Below are 20,289 nucleotides of genomic sequence, written 5' to 3' on the forward strand. Positions count from 1 at the left end.
GAAAATAAACGTGCAATAATTGCAACAAACCTTTAATGAAAGGTAAGGTACAAGAAATCACACTTCCGTTTATTTCTGCTTGTATTTCCGAGGCAATGATGTCGTTTTTATTATCTACAAGGCTGCATTTTAAAAACACATCCTCAGTTCGCGGCTTTGGAAGATGTTCAAAAGATATCGTCACCTGAAGTGCAGTATTCAAAAGATAATATACAAACTTACATAAAAATATTTGAACATCAACATGTTAAATGTGTTGTGTCATATACATGTTTATTGTTTCTACTTTTTGTTCGCAAGTCATCTTTCTATTTTGTCTTCAAAGAAGTTGCTTTTTGACACGTGAGAGCAAATAACTTGTTGTTGTTTATAAAAACAACACGCACGCACACACAAATACCAGAATATGTTTAATTTTTAATAGTTATTATCATTATATATTTTTAACATACCAGTCCAATTTGAATTATTTATTTCGATGTTTAGCACCCGAGACTAAAGATAAGATTAAAACATGTAACTCAAGAAACAACAATGTGTACCTACGCGTCATTATACGAAAAAAAACAACATATTAATACACAAAATTAATCGAATAAACAAGTAGATAAAAATAATCGAATAAATAAATAAATAAATAAAGTTTACCTTCACGTTTGAAATCTTTGAAACCATGACAGGTATTTTGGATGGTGTTATATGAATTTTGTATAACGACGATATCCAATGGAAGGGCGCATCTGAGCATTTAGATTTCCATGTTGCTCTTTAAAATAAGATGATTGTCATGTTTTATGATATTGTAAATTAATGTTTTTACAATTAAACCAGCATGTCAAGACAACTAAAACTAAACTGTTTATTCGCTTACTTTTTCCTTTTACCAGATCAAGTGCCTTACGTTCCTTGATCATGATAACTTCCTTTACCATCATGTGGTACTAGATAGATATATAGATAGATTTATTTCAGTAATCAGTAATAACATGGTAAAAACATATCCAATACATGATAAAACAATAAAAACAAACATCAATGTACAAGAAGTGTACCATATCAAAAACATCATACCAAGGATAACAAAAGGAAGCGAACTTAATCTCTTATTTCCATTGTGGTCCTTAGATACTGATGGTTTTGACAAAGAGAGGCATGAAAATGACTTATCACAGTTTTAATTGAAGAAAGACGAATAGTATACATTAAAATGTTCAAGATTAAAAATAAACAAATAAAAATAATAAATATTAAGGACTAGAGGATAGACACCCTTAAAAGACAAATTAATAATTACCCATTAAAGTAAAATGTTTTTAACAGATAATTTAAAATTGTACAATTTGATTCCATCCTTATAGAAGAGGGTAGTTTATTACACAATACACATCCATTGTAAGCAAAAGACTTTGATCCGAAACCTTTGACCTTAGGTAGCATATAACAACCACTTTCACTTGACCTGGTACTGTAAGTATGAACAGAATCTAATGGTAAAAGTTTTCTCCCATATATTCAGGAACAAGTCCATGTTTTATTTTAAAAAGATTACAGAGGACAATTTGATCAACTCTTTTCTGTACAGGTAGCCAATTTAAAATTTTAAAGTGTTCATTATCAATATGTGACCTATAACCAAGATTTAGAACAAATCTTATTAATTTATTTTGTGTGACATGGAGTTTATCCTGCTAGTATTTAGTAACCCCGGAAAACCAGAAACAACATGCATAATCAAAATGACATTGGATGAGGGCCATAACCAGAAGTTTTTTAGTGTGAAATGTGAGATAATCACGTTTTCTATACAGAAACTTTAACCTTGCATTGGCCTTTTTAATAATAGAACTTGCCACCGGAGAGAGATTGATCAAGTGTTGCACCTAGATATTTGACATTAGAAGTTGACTGCATATCAGTTCCTTTACAACTGACATGAAGAGATGAATCTGATTTTAACCTATGTTTAGAACCAAATAATACTGTCTCTGTTTAGCCTAAGTGAAGGGAAAGTTTATTGTCAATTAACCATTGACTGACAGAATGTAGTTCATCTGTCACTTCTTTTTCAATAGATGACATATTTTTACCTGCAACAAGAATAGCAGAATCATCTGCATAAAGAAGAAGTTTATTTTTAACAACAGCCTGCATATCATTTACATAAATTAAAAATAATAATGGTCCCAAGATAGACCCTTGCGGAACACCACAAGTAACCCTTTCATGTGAGGAAAAAGTACCAGATACATCAACAAGTTGTTGCTTATCAGACAGATATGAGCTAAACCATTGCAAAACATCAGTACTAAGACCAGTGGCTTCTAATTTCAATAAAAGGATTGAGTGGTCCGCTGTATCAAATGCTTTTTAAAGATCCATTAAAAGCATGCCTACAACATTACATTCATTCATATGTAGCCTAATGAAATCAGATGTGTAAGACAAGTGTCCATGGAAAAACCACCTCTAAATCCTGATTAAAATTTATATAAAATGTCCATTTCTTTAAGATAGGAAGAAATCTGATCATAAACAACCCTTTCAAAATTTTTTAGAAACATTGCTTAATATATTGCCAACTTCAGTTTTATCATTAATTTTTAAAAGAGGAACAACTCTCGCTGCCTTCAAATCATCTGGTACTGTGCCTTGTATCAATCACAAATTTATAATGTGTGTTAACGGAAAGGCAATAATAGATGCGCTATCTCTTACAAAACGTGAAGGAATACCATCCAGACCAGTGGATTTGTTTGAACCTAGTTTATTCAAATACTTTATTACACTCTTTTCAGACATCAATGAAAAAGAAAAAAATATTATATATAATTCTTTTTGAAAAATAAAAAGAAGATACAAACTGTTTACCAAAAATGTTTAATGCTGGATGTAGTTTTGCAGTAAGATTTGAGGCAACATTACAGTAAAAAAAATTAAATACTAGAAACAACCGGAAGAAAGAATTCCGTAGTAAAATAAAAGAAAGAGGACTGTCAGTTTTCAAAAAAAAAAAAAAAAAGATGTCAAAATTAACGTTTAAACGATATTTCGATTTCTTTCATTTATTTATGTATTAGAAGAAAACTTTTAAAATATTCGTACTACACAAGGTTTTCTGATATCTTATAGGGGCATGCTGCTTTAATTGTTATAGCATGGAATTTCGTTTTTAAATGTTTTAAATTATAAACGATCCATTTATTTATTATAACAACAGTTTGATTTGAAAATTAATTTGATCATACACTTTATTAGAAACATTTTAATTTTAAGGTATATTATGCATAAGAAACGATTTTTTTGTCTTGTTTTGAAAAGGAAGCCGTGACCTATATTGTTTTAAGGTAGACCACTGCTAATGCATAACCTCAACTTTGAAGAGCATTCAAATAGGCTAGAATCACTTGTCAAGTGCATTGAAACTGAGGGGAGTTGGTTCAAACCCCAGTAGGGGCATTTTTTTCTTTCTTTTTAACATTATTTATGTATCTTTCAGATCCCTTATGGAAGAAAAAAGTGTTTGATTTTAGTTATGTAATTACTGTAGGTATTCATTTGCTAAATAATCCCAAATTTAATAACAAAAATGATCCCAGATATTTTCAAAGTTTAATAAAATATAAACTACACGGTAAAAGTATTTTATATTTTATAAGATCAACCAATATACTTTTAAGAAAATTTAGGCAAACTTTGAAAATAGCTCCTTATTGTTGTAAATTTGCTAAAAGCAAAGTTTTAGTTCGGAAAAATGTCCATAACTCCATAAACAAGACGGTAAATTTTATTTACATTTTGCATACAGGTGACCTTTAAGGCAAATAACTGTCCTATGTTGTTAATTTTACAGTTCATTTTAGTGCCTATTAGGTGTGGTCTACCTAAATGATGGTTTTACAGCATGAATATGAGCATCATTTGAAGAATATAGCGTAAATGTAAAATAATAAAAAAGAAAATATTAACAAATAATATTTTGACTTCAAAATAGTTAATCCTTATAATAATATCAATTGGTAAATGACGATAGAAGCAAACTATGACTACTAACATGGTTCGGGTTATTGGCCATTTTCCAACGGGGCTCTATAAAATGTATATTAACTTTTAAGAATTTCCTACATCGTCGGTTCTATAACATATTCCCCAATAGTTACGCTATTTTGGGCACGTGTCTTCGCAATTGGACATTATTTTTCTATGTAGTACCTTTGTTTGAAGACACACCAGCCACAAAAAGGGTTCCGACCTGCCATTGTTTCAGCAAGAGACTTGAACTCCGAGCAATTGGACTGTGAATACAAATACACCTGTTGGATAGAAAATATTCATTATTCATAAGAACAACACTGAAAATATCAGTTGAAATAAATCGAAATGAAAGTTGCTTTTAAGAAATGAAATTTTATGTTCTTCTCGCATAAATAAATTCTATACTCATTGTTGAATTCGATAGCGAAACCGATGTTAGTTCTATTAGGTTAATTTGTCGTGAAGACCAAAATAATCCTTAAAGTACTAGTGTCTTGAAAACACATGTGTTGCTAAAAAAAACATCTGGTGTAAGGCATAGTTTGTATAAGTTAAGTTATAAGCTTATCTATCATAAACTATACGCCAATTTCTATCACATGTCTCAAAATTTATCATTTACAAACAAAAAACCCTTTCAAATTGAAGTATATAAAAATCAGTTGCTAGAGTGCAAACTATTTTATGATTTCTCGATATTTTATTTGTTTTAGATATTGTTAATGAATTTAAGATCTGTACACCAAAATTGTACAGCTAATTGATATAATGATTTGCATTAAAGAACCTTACACATAGTCCTGTAGTTAAGGTCAGAACTGACGATAAATATTTGTTTTGAATGATAATCTCTGTATTCTGTTTTCTTTTTATATGTAACATTATTATATAATCGTCACTGAAAGCTTTTTTAAAACGTAGGTAAATTCAACTGACATTTATCAAATAAATATAAGTGTCTATTTGACTCCTAAAATTAAATGCTTTCACAATATATATACATATAGAATGAAATAATGCACTTCTAATCCAAATTATATAAAATACATTATTTATCTACATATGTGCACACATCAAAATATGAAGTACTTTCTTCGACATTGAAATTCAATATTACGATAGTAGGCCCAAATAAATGAAAATAACGAGTTATCAAATAATAATCTTTATATATAGCAAAACTGAATAAACGTCTATTGATCTAAGCATTTTAGGTAAACATAGTAAGAAAATATGAATATCAAAATAATACTTATTCATAAAAAACAATTGTTAACAAGTCGTCTTTCAATCAAGTCGTCTAGTGATCATAAATACAAACGCTATTTCAAGCAACCGTACAATGACCTCACAAAGCAACTGCATGACTTGTTTTTTTTTTAATTATACAAGCAATCGTACAGTCAGTAAGCCTCAACATTGGCAATTTCAGTAACAATATTTTTTTAAAAATGTGATATCTGCAAGTATTCCTTCATTTTCTTTTACCTTGATAGTTATTCTTTACGAGGGGTGTTCAGATATGAATGCAACTGGGTCGGTTTTCACAAATTAACAAACAGTGCCAAAATAATTATCTCCATTCTTCAAAATACTCTCCACCATGTGATATACCACGTTTTTTTTTATCTAATTTTTAAATGCGTTTACATAATCTTTTCGAGGTATATTGTTCAGACACTGGAAAATAGCCGAACCAAGATTTTTTCGCGTTCGATATTTTCTTCCAGCATTATGTTTTTTGAGCCTCGGAAATAGGGAAAAGTCACTAGGGGCAATATATGGCGAATAAGGAGGGTGAGGAAGTTCGACAAATTTTCCCGTTTCAGATATTCTCGCACAATGGCCGTTTTGCGTGACAAAGCATTGTCATGCAACAACCTGGCGCCACGGAAAACAGTTGCTGAAATATTTCTTTAATTCATGAAGGACCTTGCCTTTGTAAAATTGGCATTTACAGATTTGCCCTTTAGGTAAGCCGTCCGGCCGGTTAGCTCAATAGGTACAGTGTTGGACTGTTAATCGGGCTACCGGAGTTTGATTTCGGGAAGGTGCAGTTCACTAACGTTGTGATTGAACATCGAATCTTTTCTACTGTCATTAGCAGTTTACATCTGCTAAGGCATGTTCAAAAGTTTCAATTCCTAACGAAAGTGAAGGCAATTAATATTAGTAAAGTGCTTAACAGCTTACCCAGGAACGATGCGGTTGCTGAACTGTGTTCTGGTAAATTAAATGTGGCGCATTGCCGTGATTCGGAGAGAAAACTACCAACACCACCCACTCAGTTTCTGAGGTGAGGAGTTCCAGTTGAGACATCGACTCGGAAGGTCAGGCCAATAAATTAAGTAACTTGTGTAATACTTTGAACTTTGTGCCAAAAAATACCACATAAAACAATGGCTCAGATATTTAGAGCATTGCGTTCTGATATCTTAACATTAAAGCATTGTTTTAGTTGTACGGGTCGCGAGATTAGTGAAGAGCTTACGATATATGTCTAACCATATAGAATATATAGGTTGATGTATACATTTACAAAAAACATTGAATATTACCAATCCATATGACTTACATAGTACTTCCCTATTGGTTGAGGTTTTAAAATAAGACGTTGACGAGTTCAAGTAAACTTATGGAAGATATATTGGAAGCACCATACTTCTTTTAAGTCCCCATAAGTGGAATTGCCACTTAAATCATTTGAGAATCATTTATTACCAATCATAAGGGAAGTAGCCTGAGAAAAAATACATGAGTTATAGTAGCAAGAGCTATTACTTTATATAGTTTAAACGCTACCTGAATTAAAAGACAGAAGCTCGGAAAAGTTACAATATTAACATGAAATTGGCGTTCAGGAAAAATGCCGTATTAAATATCAATAAATTTTTCTTCTCTAGGAGAAAACAGTACGTAAGTTATTGTTTGATATAAAAACACCACAAGACATATCTAAACTGAATATAGAACAAATAGAATATTACGTAAACATGTTGAGAGCCCAAAACATAGAGGGTATCTTCGTCTTGTATATGAACATTAACTATTGGTGTGTTTATTCCTGTCGTCGTGCCTAACACCTCCATTGTAGATTTTAGACTTTTCATGGTTATCTGCAAAAGATAATACATAACACTTTGGTTAGTAGGCATCAACCAAATAGCCAAGCCATCTGTGGCGGTTCTCGTCGCCTAGATATGTAATATTATCTTATATGTACATACATAAACGTGTTAAATCTTTATGGAAAAAAGAAAAACATATCCTCTTTCACAACTTGTTTATTGTCACAATACATAGTACACATGAACGAGGTTTCGATGTAAACACAAATGAGACAATATATATATAAAGTTTTGTTTAATTTGCAAACCTATTGCCACAAGAAGTTTATTAACTTCCTCCAATACTGTTACTAGTTACTGTACATTTATGTGCCCATTGCGGCTGTACTTCGGCTAAAAATTCATTTCCAAGGCATGTTTGGGGTTTCGTACTTTTTGTGCCATAACGGGCGGATAGACCCCTCACAAACATATATGCATCTTGTGATTACAAACACTTGTTGCATACATATTTCAACTAGTATCTTTCTTGTGATAACAGGAAGTTGACTTTTTCCCACACCGACACTGTTAAATGAAATATCTAAAACATTGTAAGTACTTAATGAGTCATTCCTGGTTCTGAGTATTCTCTTAATCGACCGACTGTCTACCTGCTTCTAAAGCTCATTAGGAAACCTTTTGATTAGTAAACCAGGGGTCAATTGTTATCTGACGATCAGACATTGTGTCTAATAATCATTTGTCCCTCACCGCTGATTTAGAAATCATGTGGTATTGATAGTTGATTACTAACTGAGAAATTATTGTTTCAATTTAACTGGTGAGTTATTCGTCAAGATATGAGCAAAATATTTGGAAACGTCGTTAATAACCAAAATTAAACAATAAAACTATTATTTGACTATAAAAAGAAAATTTAAAGTCTTCAGACACATTCCTTGCAAATTTTTGAACTAAAATGTCATGTTGTTTATTATTCATGTTAGTTAAAGTGTTAATGTAGTGAGAAAAACTTATCTTTGCATCAAGCTATCTATCTTACGAAACATTGGCAGTTCAACTAAGGTGCCTGTTTGTGCCTGAAATAATGTATGGAGGTACATTTGAGGTCTCCTACCACCAGTAAAGCTATAACATAAAAGGGCTGTTTGTGCGAGCAAATGACGCCCCCGCTCGAGCCGTCATTTCGAACTAGGAGCTTATGCATTCCAGTATATTATAACTCCTTGACTCTCCCAAATTTTAGGGTCACTCCCCACGTAATGAGTCAGGACATCGGCAGCTCATACATAGGTCTGGCCGTCTTATTTAACGTTATATCGAAATATAAAATTTTTGTTAACTAGCAGTCTTACACGTTGCAGTGGGCCTTCACTCATATGCCGAAGCCATGTGCTTCTGCACTTCGTGTACATACCGAAGGGAAGAGAGAAGTAATCATAAGACATGTCACACATTGAATTCTATAGGCTCGCAAGACAAGGTGCTGAGGATGAATTAGTGATCTTTCCTTTTTCAAAGAAATACTTATTCTGAATGCTTATTTATCTTTTACAAAGCCTTTAAAAAATAAAGGAATTACCTGTATTAAAGATCCAGTCGATAGCCCTGCAATGAGGACGATAGTATCTCCAATAGAGGTACCATCAAGCGCAGTCACGTGACCAGTCTTCGTTTGGTGTAGATATGTTGCTGTCATTTCATGCGAATAATTACCACTCCCACATAGCAAGAAGAAATAGGTCAGTAAATAGTCACTTAACTGAAAAAATGCAACAAAAAATAGTTTACTACATCATCATCATCAGCATTATACAGTCAACACCAACACAATCATCTTCATCACCATGTATGTATGGAACACCCTGAAGGTGGAGCTCCACTTTATGTTTATTGATAATATTATTTACTACTTCTGCGTAGCATAGTTGATGCAAGGTAAATGCATTTCTTTCTCCAACATATAATTTGTTATCAGCCTAAATATACACAGGACATTGATAAGAAAATTCATGGCAGACACGAAAGTCTTAAAGTATTGTTGCCGTCATCCTTATAAACATGCAAGCTGCAAAAGACACCCTAAAATTATACTACCAACACCAAACAAGTACTTAACCGTTGTATTTGTTATTCACAGGGCGATCTGAATATTTTTCAAGAAAGTAATATAATGGCATCCGTTTCACTATGTTTTTTTAATAAAAAAGAAAATATTTTGTAAAAATACATGTAAGCTTTTATTATTTTTTATTCAAGAGTGGGTTTATTAGAATTTTGTTTTTGTCATCAGATTAGAAAATTTAGAGTTTATTGTAATAAGTAAAGCTTTACATAAATAACAATTTAATTTAATTTTACCACAAACATTATCATCATTTGTATTATCAAATGTCTATTTCTTCCTACACATATACATCATTATCATAAACATCGTCATTTTTATCCATACATATCATTATCACTCTTACTACCTCCTTATCAATCAAATATCATTATGGACATGGTCAATAATATCATGAATTAGTCCACTTTTTAAATTTTAGCTTTAATGATTATTGATTTATATTATTGACTACTTGTATTATATTTTATAATAATAAAGTTTGTTCATCATTAAAAACTACCATTACCCAAGCACAGAAACTTGGATGTTTTCCTTTGGCCAAACTCTTAAAGTTTTCTTTAGCATTTAATATGTCCTGAAATATGTCACTTATTTTGGATACACAAATGGCTGTGTTACCAGTTGCATTTGTAGGGTCATTTCCTCTAGTGAACGCGCCCACAAAAATTCTATCGTTTCTTAACATTCCGAAGGAACTTGGGGCATCTATAAGTACTGCCTTTTGAATAAGATTATACTCAATGCCACCATATATACAACTAAGAATTATGTCCGTATATGAATCAAAATCAGTATCATTTTGGTAAAGACTCATCAATTTAGAAACATAGTTTGTACTGTTAACATTCTTCTTTTGATTTGTTACAAAATAAGTGTACCAGTTAAATTGAAACACGTCTTTGAAATAGCAGATGAATTCTCGAAAAAGGAATTTAATACGACCAGATAATAAACATTTTCTGTAATTGAAGTTTACAACGTCCACTGTACTGATATAACAAGTTAAATAGTTGTCAGGTTGTGTTGCATCTTGAGAAACGGCTATCGTAACATGACCATCCATTGTAACAATACTTTGCATCACGTCATTTTCGTTCGTGACAAGAGTAGTATATATCCTTTTTGTTCGCAAAACAGTTTCAATTTTATCAATCATTCGTATTTCGCATATGACCATGTAGTCAGTTCCGCATACGAAAATTTCGTTCCGTTCTTCCAGCACAAGTAAAATTTTATTAATATTTCCGCACACAATCGAAGAATTGGAGCATGTTGTTGCTGATTGACTTACACTTAAGTCATTATTAAGTATGTACAGCATATTGGTGCCTCCAATGTAGATTTTGTCATTAAAGACACGAAGATTCTGCAACGGTCCACTAAGTGCCACAGACCTAAATCGTTGAATCAAAGCATTGGCGGTCTGGAGAAATAAAATCAAAATTAGAAAACATGATATCCTTTTGTAACTCGGCATTTTAGAAAATCTCCGACTTCCACCAAAATAAACACACACACAAAACAATAACAACAACAACAACAACAGCAGCAGCAAAAAACCCAAACCAATTGTTATATAAAGCACTTTTTCATACAAAAAAATTGAACATATAGACATTAAGTATTTTTGCATTACTCAAACCGGAAGATTATCTATAAGTTATGCACGTTCAGTCGCACTTCTTCGAGAAATTAAATTCAAAAACAACTAATGCACAGATCACGCGCTTATTGTTAAGAGTTTATTTCTGATTATTTATCATTTTAGAAGACAATGTCCGGAGGTGAATTTAAAAGGAAAATTAATGTTAATGATATGCTTCGATTGAATGTTTGTATACATTTGTTATCATCTACCATTGTATACTAGTACTCTGTTTTCTTGCACAATAATATATTACGATATCACACATATAAAACAGGTAGTGAAAAAGGATTTAAAAGAATGATTGTCAAACTTTGTTCTCTTACAAAGTGTCTTCGTTGTTCACTCTCAAGTAATAATAAATAGACTTAATGACATAAAATAATCTTCATCGGGTTTTATTTCAATTGCCTTCAACTTTATTTGTAAAATTTAGTTATTTCAATATCTGTCTTTTAATGTTCAACAAGTTAACTTCGCGTTCGATCTATTTTTTTAATGACTATAATATAAATAAAAGGACACTGGTACGAGCCGTTATTAACATGGAAGGTTTTATTTATCTTCACTTAACATCCACTTCAGGTTGCTGTTTACTAAGTATCTGTTTCAACAAAAAATATTTGTAAAAAACTGTAATTCTTTCATTTAACCTTTGGACTAATGTTCGGTAGACAATGCTACATAGAAAATATATTTTCCCTTGTGCGGTATTTCTTTATATGACTCATATCCGGGGATATTTATTTTTATCACAGTTTACGTACACTTAATGATCTCAATTTTGATGAGAATGACATAATACAACTTTGTATAGAATCATGTAGAAGCTACAAATCAACTAATTATGCTGGGTAATACAGTTTCTTACAACATTCAAATAGTTTCTTTTTTTTCAATTCTGCTTTCACAATAAACCAACACTAGTTGGCCATGACCTCATTTGGTTCGGGAGATATTTCCTAAGGGTAGTGGAATTTGATTATGTTTATCCGGCCACTATACCTTTTTAGATAGGGTTTGATGACTTCAGGAGCTCAGTCATAAAAAACACGAAATAAAGAAGCTGTATAACAATTTTCTAGCGTTTTCAAATGGAGAAATCCCTTTGTGTATTATTTGTGATACTTTGTTAATTATTTTTACTTCTTCCAATTGTAATTTTTTCCTCTTTTTTTACATAGATTTTAAAAAAATCTCGACCGTCAACTGACCATCCTGGATAATCATTAATTACCAATTACTCCACAAATAACCGTCTACTAAAATTTTAAAGGATTACTTAATCAGCTGTGAGAGACAAATGAGAATTCGACTCAATGTTCAAGATCAGTTGTCATGGAGAAATATAGCCTTGATAGAGGGTCGAAGCAGTGACCCCTGGATTACAAATCCGATGCTATTCCTATTGAGATAAGCAGGTGGGTGCTTTTTCCACAAGAACATCTCTGGTATTCAATGTAGACTAGTCTTTAAAATCACGTTTTATATTCTTTGTATCATAGTTTGGGGACCTGTCTGTTGAAAATGTGACATTGTAAAATCGTATACATATACATGCACTGTGCGTTAACTGGAGTGCAGGTATTAGTTACCCGCACTCCAGAGCATGCTTATTGATTTGTTCATTTTGTCCTGGGTTTACATATTGTGACGACAGAGAAAGGGATAGTGATGGAAATATCATATTTAGATGCTCGTTCATTGGTTACTTTTTGTGGGGTTTCATATTGTGGTATCAGGGAACGTGTTTTTATGTTTGACCATGATACAAAAGAGAAAGAACATCAAAACACTCGGCAATCTGATTTATACTCGGGGGCTTCCCCTCGTACAAATCAGAGTCTCGTGTTTCGATGCTCTTTCTATTACTTATCCTCATCCAAAGACATACACATACTTATCACACGAACAGTCCATTATTTATCTAAGAATCTTTAATATATCAAAACAATACCTAACACAGAGCAGCTAGTAACTAGGTTGTAAGCGAGACTATACTGATGTGTAGGATGACCTACATCTTACAATACTGGTGACAGAGACAAACTAGAGCTTTCACTAAAGTTGATTAATACAAGCAACTTTGACTTTTTGTGAAATAAGTGATCACTAGAAAAATTTGATATAGTAAATGAAGTATCAACTGTGTACAAATAATTATTTCAGTTAATTGCAATCCCAACCGGGGTCTTCATATAAGCTTGCTTTACACCAAGTTTGATTACAATATCTCATTCCTAACTCTACTTATTGTCCGGAAACCGTTTTTCTATTTTTAGTAACGGTGACCTTGACCATAGCCCCGGGAGTTGGGGGTCCAAATGCAATACCAACTAGGGTCTTCATATATGCTAGGTATACACACAATTTGATTATAACACCTCATTCCAAATTCTAGCTTTTGTCCGGAAACCATTTTTATATTTTGAGTAATGGTGATCTTGACCCCAGGGGGTCCAAATGCAATACCAACCAGAGTCTTTATATAAACTTGCTATACACCAACTTTGATAACATTATCTCATTCCTAACTCTAGTATTGTTTGGAAACCATTTTTCTATTTTAAGTAACGGTGACCTTGCCCCAGGGATTCCAAATGCAAAACCAACCAGAGCTTCCACATAAGGTTGCTTTATACCTAGTTTTGATTACATTATCTCATTCCAAAATCTAATTTTTGTCCAAAAAACATGATAAGGACTGACCGACCGACAAGCTGACTCCTTTAAATAGCCCCCTAAACTTCGTTTGTGGGGGGTATAATTATCATCTCCACAAACACTCTTTTACATTTTAAATTAAATTACTTCATCAAATGAAAGCAAAAAGCATTCAAACAAATACATTCTGTTATATCTTTAATCACTTATATAATGTTCATTTTTCTTTTCTTTCACAGTTTAATTACAATGTGTAGTTTTATCCAAAAAAAAGATAAACATCCATAATTGTAATATTATTGTCAGGATAATCAAATATATAGTTTTCGGAAATTATACATTTGTATTTGAAAACAAACAGTTAAATTCAATTCCATTAAAAATCCTCAACCATTAAAATTTTTAAAAAGTTCAGAGCAACATAGGTAACAAGATAAACATATAAAGATATGTTGTCATAATTGTCAACAAATTTAATAATTTATTTATTTCAGTGTATTAAACACACATCAAAAAGCAACTGCTTTCAATATGTCATTGGCTCAAAATCTTCATATAACAAAAACATAAAACATGTTCGATTCCACGAGTAACTTTACCGTAAGCTTTACTTTTCGATCCCTGAAAGTGAAAACAAAATCTGTAATTAGAACTTAATTTTTATCATATGATAATTCTAATAATTTGGTAGACACATTTACAACTGAGACAACACAAGCTTTGCTGCATAACTTTTATCATATATGATAATCGATTAGCTGATAAACTGCTTGTCCTACATGTAAATACCTTTAGAAAATATCAATACCATTAGTATACTTTCTGTACAGTACATAAAGGAAATGCAAGACCCTTAGCTGATATACAACCAATAGTTATGTGTAAGTGTACCGCTGTAATCAAAAGTTTACCTCTATGCAACTATAACAATTTTAATTCCGGGCCTTAACTGTTTAACCCTTCAAGTGATGGGAATTACCATGCTTTTTATTTGGAAATTCCAAATTATAAGTTTAAAGGGAATCAAAAATTGTTTTGCACTTTTGCACTGTTTAAACAAACAATCTATATGCAAAATTTTATTTTAATTGCATGAAATGAGCCAGCTTGAACAGCTTTTAACTAGACAATAATGTTTTTCAATTAAATTTGAATTTTTTTAATATGTTTCCTTATTTCTTTTTTTATAAAGGGGTCTTAGTCTTATTCTGAGTATCTGATAAATGTAATATTTTATTTAATTTTACCTATGAAATTTGATTCTATATCAGTCATATATATTTCATTTGTTAATGATAGATATGAAATATAAATATGAAAGTGGGCGAGTCAAAACTTATATTTATTTCAAGGGACTTTTTTCGCCATTTTGTTTGGAAAAAAAAACCTTAAAAATAAAAAAAAAACAACAAAAAACACTTTTTGTTGAATTTTGTTTTGATAACTGTCTAGAATGATAGAAAATGGTCTAACAAAGAAAATAAATCCGAAACCAATATCTTTAATTCATTTAATTCAGTCATTACCGCTGTACAGATGTTTAAAGAGTTATTTATGTGACGTCACAATGTAGCGCCAAACAGGGCGTGCAGAAACAGTCACAACAAAATATAACTGCACGCTGTACAGTTGCAGTTCCGTAGCAAGCAAGAGGATTCGTCATCATTTTCTTATAATAAAATTACATAAGAAGGTTATTTTTTCGTTTTTCTTGAAATATGGTATATATTTTCACTCAACATGATAAAATGCCACATATTTTCACTCGCCGATCTGGCTCAAGAAAATATGTGGCTTTTTATCATGTTTCCATATTTCACTCAAAGGAAAAAATATCCTCTTAATATTTCCTCTTAATATTCGTGTTGTTTCAGTACTAAATGTTATTTATTAACTTGTTGAATAAAATAATATTATGCTCGCCAGAGGCTTGTATGATATAATTTTATTTTATTTTCGTTCAGAAATAGATAAATTTAGTATTGAAACTAAACTCAATCAATATCTACTAAGTCCAAGGAGATGCATGTAAATTACATAGATGGAAGGGGTATTTTTTACTATACAAAAACTGACCTTATTTTTCCTCTTTTGTTTTGAAATTGTGGGTCAAAATTATTTGAATCATTCGATGAATAACCTAAAAGTGTAATAAAACATTATTTAAATGTGTGTTTTAAAAGCTCAGAATTTCCACATAACTAAAAGTCAATGAAAAATTCTTTCACTGTTTTCAGAATACTATTCTGGATTTGTTTAATGTTACCTGGCAACTATCCCTGCCTTTACTAGGGCTTGATGACCTTAGGAGCTTTTTCCATGTAATATTCTAGACAGCAGCTGATGGATTGTTCAAATCATTCCATCAAGCGTAAGATGGATAGTTTTCTTAGAAAATGTAAGGTGAATCGGTGTGGATCATTGATTTAATAAAAATTTGTTAGATATTTAACATGTTGTATGATCGTACAACCAGCATGTTGTTGCTGATTGACTTATACTTAAGTCATTATTAAGTATGTATAGCATATTGGTGCCTTCAATGTAGATTTTATCATTAAAAACACGGAGATTCTGCAACGGTCCACTAAGTGTCACAGACCTAAACCGCTCAATCAAAGCATTGGCGGTCAAGAGAAATAAAATCAAAATTGAAATACATGATATTCTTTTTTAACTCGGCATCTTAGAAAATATATGACTTGAAACAAATAACATCGACTGTCATTAGTGCTATCGAACACAATTTTATTTCTTCCTAAAGACATGAAACATAGACATTATCATTTTGAACTAATCAACGCGGAAGATTATTCTTTAGTTAGGCACGTCCAATCGCAATTGTTCCAAAAGTTAAGGAAATTAAATAGATAAAAACAACAAGCAGTACATACGTCAGCGTTCATTGTGAAGAGAATATTTCTGATTATTGCTCATTATAGGAGACATTTGTTACAGGGGAATTTCGTGATAGTTTTAAATTACAACAGTTCATTTTATATAATCATTTCAGATTATTCATTTTGCTTTCCCTTACAATATGAATAGTTTTCATATATTACAGTTATAAAGAGTGATATAAACGAGAAAACACTGATTCATTCATTTATTTAATTTTATTAGGTCTGTTTGGTCACACTCGTTTTGTACAAGTATGAAAGGTCATATCCAAATTATTCAACATGTTTGTGTGTCCACAAGTGTTATTTTGTCTACGTATAAATTAAATTCGTACATAAATAACTAATATATGACAACTTAGCCAAACTTCAATGATTTGACATTGACGGTCAAGGTCAGATCACCCTTTTATAAGGTCTCACCCAAACGGTAATTTTGTCCAAGTATAAAGATAATCCATTGATACATTACCAAGTTACATTGTATTATAGCAATAATCAGTGAAATTATTTTAATTTGACCTTTAAGTTCAACGTCATACATGAGTCATAGTCAGTTAGAATTTAATTTACATAACGAACCCTAAATAAAGGCTGTTCTGTCTTAATATGAAGCTTATCCATTTAAAAATAACAAAGTTATAACCAGCCACAGAAAAGAGCAAGGGAATATGTTTCTTTTGTTGCAAGTTCTTTTGTCCAAGTTTTTGTTTGTTTTGTTTTGAGTTTTACGTCACATCGACACAGTATAGGTCATATCGCGACGTTCCAGCGTTACTGGTAGAGGAAGACCTCAGGTGCCCTTCCGTGCATTATTTTAGGCACGAACGGGCACCTGAGTAGAACCACCGACGTTCCGTAAGCTAGCTGGATAGCTTCCTCACATGAAATAATCCAAAGTCCCTGTCGGGATTCGAACCCACAGCGGTGAGGGGCAAGTGGTTTGAAGTAAACGACCTTAACCACTCGGCCACAGACGCCCTTTTTGTCCAAGTAAAAATCAAATTCGTACACAAATAACAACATTATAACAATTTATCCAAAATTCAATAATTTGACCTTGACAATTAGTCATTTAAAGCTCATGGGCAAGGTTAGTTCAACATTTTAGAAGATCGTTTCCTTAAGGTGGTTTTGTCTAAGTGTGAAGCTAATCCATATGTTAATTACTAAATAAAGTCAATAATCGAAAAAATAGAGAAATTTCAATAATGTAACTATTAATGTCAAGGTCATTCATGAGTTGAGATCAACTGGAGTTCAATATACATATTGGCCTTATTCTTAAGAATATTGTATCTTAGTATAAAGTAAATCAATTCATTAATAACAAAAATACAGCAAGAAAAAGAGAAAATTTGACCTTGAAGGTGCATGTCATTGATAAGTGAAGGTAAAGGTCTGTCTGGTTAACTAAAAGTTATATCCTTAAATATTGCTGTATTTATTTTGAAGAAAATCCATTTAAAACTCACGTATAGCCAAAGATGCAAACAGCCATTTGACCTTGAAGATCAAGTTCACTAATGAATGAAGGTCAAATCTAGTCTGGTCCACTTAAATGCCTTGTCCCAACGGTTGTTGCGCAGGCTAAATATGAAGACAATACACCAAGAACTTAAAAAATTATAATCAAGGTTAAAGAATTTTTGTTGAATATCCCCCGGCAAGCACTGGTTATCACTTACACAACAACTGGAGACCCAAGGCTTTACTTATATATTCATATAAACCAATCTTTGATGATTGACATAGATCTGCTAAAATTCAGTCAGTTGTTGTAAAATAAATTGCATAAAAATGTTATTCTATGTACATGATAAAAATTTATAACAGGAGCCATAAATCCGTATTATATAGGTATTATCTGGACATGCCAATGAGATGCACATTTTTTCTTATTGACGGCGATGGCTCCAATAAAGTCTTGTTGAAATAAATTCAGCAAAGAAAATTTAGCAATATTACTATAAATATTTACTGCAAAACCAATCAAGGGCCATAATTCTGTCTTGAAAAATCCGACCGGAACAATGTGATGATACATTGTATGCACATTTTCTATTGAAAATGATTGTTTCCACAATGTTTTCTTGAAATCCATCCAGCAGCTGCAGATAAAATATCGCGGAAACGATTATCGCTCTATATACATAATGCTTAACTAACCAAGGGTCTTGAAGGTGTTGAAGGGTCTGACCGGAAAAAATGTGTTGATATGTGCATTTCTTATTGGTATTGATTGTTTCCACAAAGTTATCTTGAAATAAATCAAGCAGTTTCTAAGAAATAGCAAGGATACACTAATTGCTGTATATGCATACTACATAACTATTCAAGGACGATAACTGTATTGAAGGGTCTGATCCAAACAAGGCGAAGATATGTACATCTTCAAAGAATTCCAGCCAGTAGTTGAAAGAAGTAGCACGGAAACGATTATTGCTCTATATGCATACTGCATAACTAATCTAGGGGCCATAACTGCGTTGAAAGGTCGGACCCAAACAAGGCCACGATGTACCCATTTCCTCTTGGTATTGATGGTTTCCATAAAGTTTCGCTGATTTCCAGCCAGAAGTTGTAGAGAAATAGCGCGGAAACAAAATTCTGACTGCCAAATAAAACGCCAAAAAATATCTCCCTCCTGATTCCATTGGAGAGGTATCGAAAACTTACAGTAGCATACAGTTCATTTCGAAAATAGTTTCATTTTACTATGATTGAACACTGATTGCAATTGTATTATATTTGTAGTAGCTCTCATTTCGTTTCTTGTTAAATCTAGGTCTTCAGGAGAAGTGTTCAGCTGGTTACCACACATTTTTTGTTGTAAACCAAACCTTTCCCATTTTGACTCCTAGCAATCACTTTTATTTGCAGGACTATATTTAGTGCATATATCACACATAATAAAACGAAAGTAAAATAAAAAGACAAGACATAGTAACATATGAATTTGATACGGATGTTTCGGACTAGAGAATGATAAATGAGGCTTCATGGAGTACAATATAGTTCTATTACATGGAAACTATGCGCCGCTTTTCATAGAATGACACCAACGTGTCACATTGAAGATTCCATGAAAACCGCCATATGAAATCATATGCGGATGGTTCTTAACTCAAAATATCACCATCTTCGTCTTTAAATATTGAATTCATGTTAAATGTTAAATTCTGCTTAAGCTAGTGATAGGTAGCGTGGACAGTAGTTTGCACTTGACATTACCGATTAACAGGCGCAATCAAACCGAGCATGCAACTTTTTCAATTTTGCAATGTTGGACTTTATTTAGGGATACTGTTCTCTTTTTTTTACATACAGTTGTTGTTGTTTTTTTTTTTTTTTTTTTTTCTTTTTCTTTCTTTTTTTTTTTTTTATCTTTTTTTGCAATTGGAAGTGATAATGAACCTTAATTGATACGATTGGATCTAACAATGGTTTTTAATTGGAACATAACATGATGCAAACACGGAAAGTTTATAGTAACATTTTATAAGGAGACATATTTATTATTATTTGAGCCTGCAATATCAGTATAAACTTCATTTAAAGATTTTATACAAAAACACCAAACACCACACAAGTAGTTCCAATCATGTAAAAGACTCACAATTCATTCAATTAAGAAACTATCTAGATGGCGTAAAGGAGCATTTGAATAGAGAAAAACGGAATTTCTAGAGAAAGCCCAACAAGGCAAAATTTCGGTTTGATTGAGCCTGTTAATGAACGGAAGTGGTAATTGCTAGCTTTAAAGTTGAAATCTTTTTCCACCAGCTAAGTTGGAAAACCGCCATGTCATAATCGTGGCTTCAAACACAACTTAATAAAAATAACTTA

General features: G+C 32.0%; 1 protein-coding gene across 1 annotated transcript; it reads right to left on the bottom strand.

The window, feature by feature from the left end:
• Window positions 1–4,182: 4,182 nt before the first annotated feature.
• LOC132732213 (uncharacterized) lies at window positions 4,183–8,854 on the bottom strand. Its single transcript, XM_060718604.1, has 3 exons — window positions 8,686–8,854; window positions 7,020–7,148; window positions 4,183–4,310 (listed from the first exon to the last, which is right to left on the bottom strand). The coding sequence occupies exons 1-3, from the start codon at window positions 8,800–8,802 to the stop codon at window positions 4,191–4,193; spliced, it is 366 nt and encodes a 121-aa protein (XP_060574587.1). The 5' UTR covers window positions 8,803–8,854; the 3' UTR covers window positions 4,183–4,190.
• Window positions 8,855–20,289: the final 11,435 nt, after the last annotated feature.

This window comes from Ruditapes philippinarum, unplaced genomic scaffold (genome assembly GCF_026571515.1).
Source record: "Ruditapes philippinarum isolate M1 unplaced genomic scaffold, ASM2657151v2 ctg5244_1_1_1_1, whole genome shotgun sequence".
NCBI lineage: Eukaryota > Metazoa > Mollusca > Bivalvia > Venerida > Veneridae > Ruditapes > Ruditapes philippinarum.

Coding starts and splice junctions, on each gene's coding strand:
- LOC132732213 (XM_060718604.1), bottom strand. CDS start 8,802: ATGACAGCAACATATCTACACCAAACGAAGACTGGTCACGTGACTGCG. Junction 7,149..8,685: donor CGACTGGATCTTTAATACAG/GTAATTCCTTTA, acceptor TATCTTTTGCAG/ATAACCATGAAAAGTCTAAA. Junction 4,311..7,019: donor TGGGCTCTCAACATGTTTAC/GTAATATTCTAT, acceptor TCTATCCAACAG/GTGTATTTGTATTCACAGTC.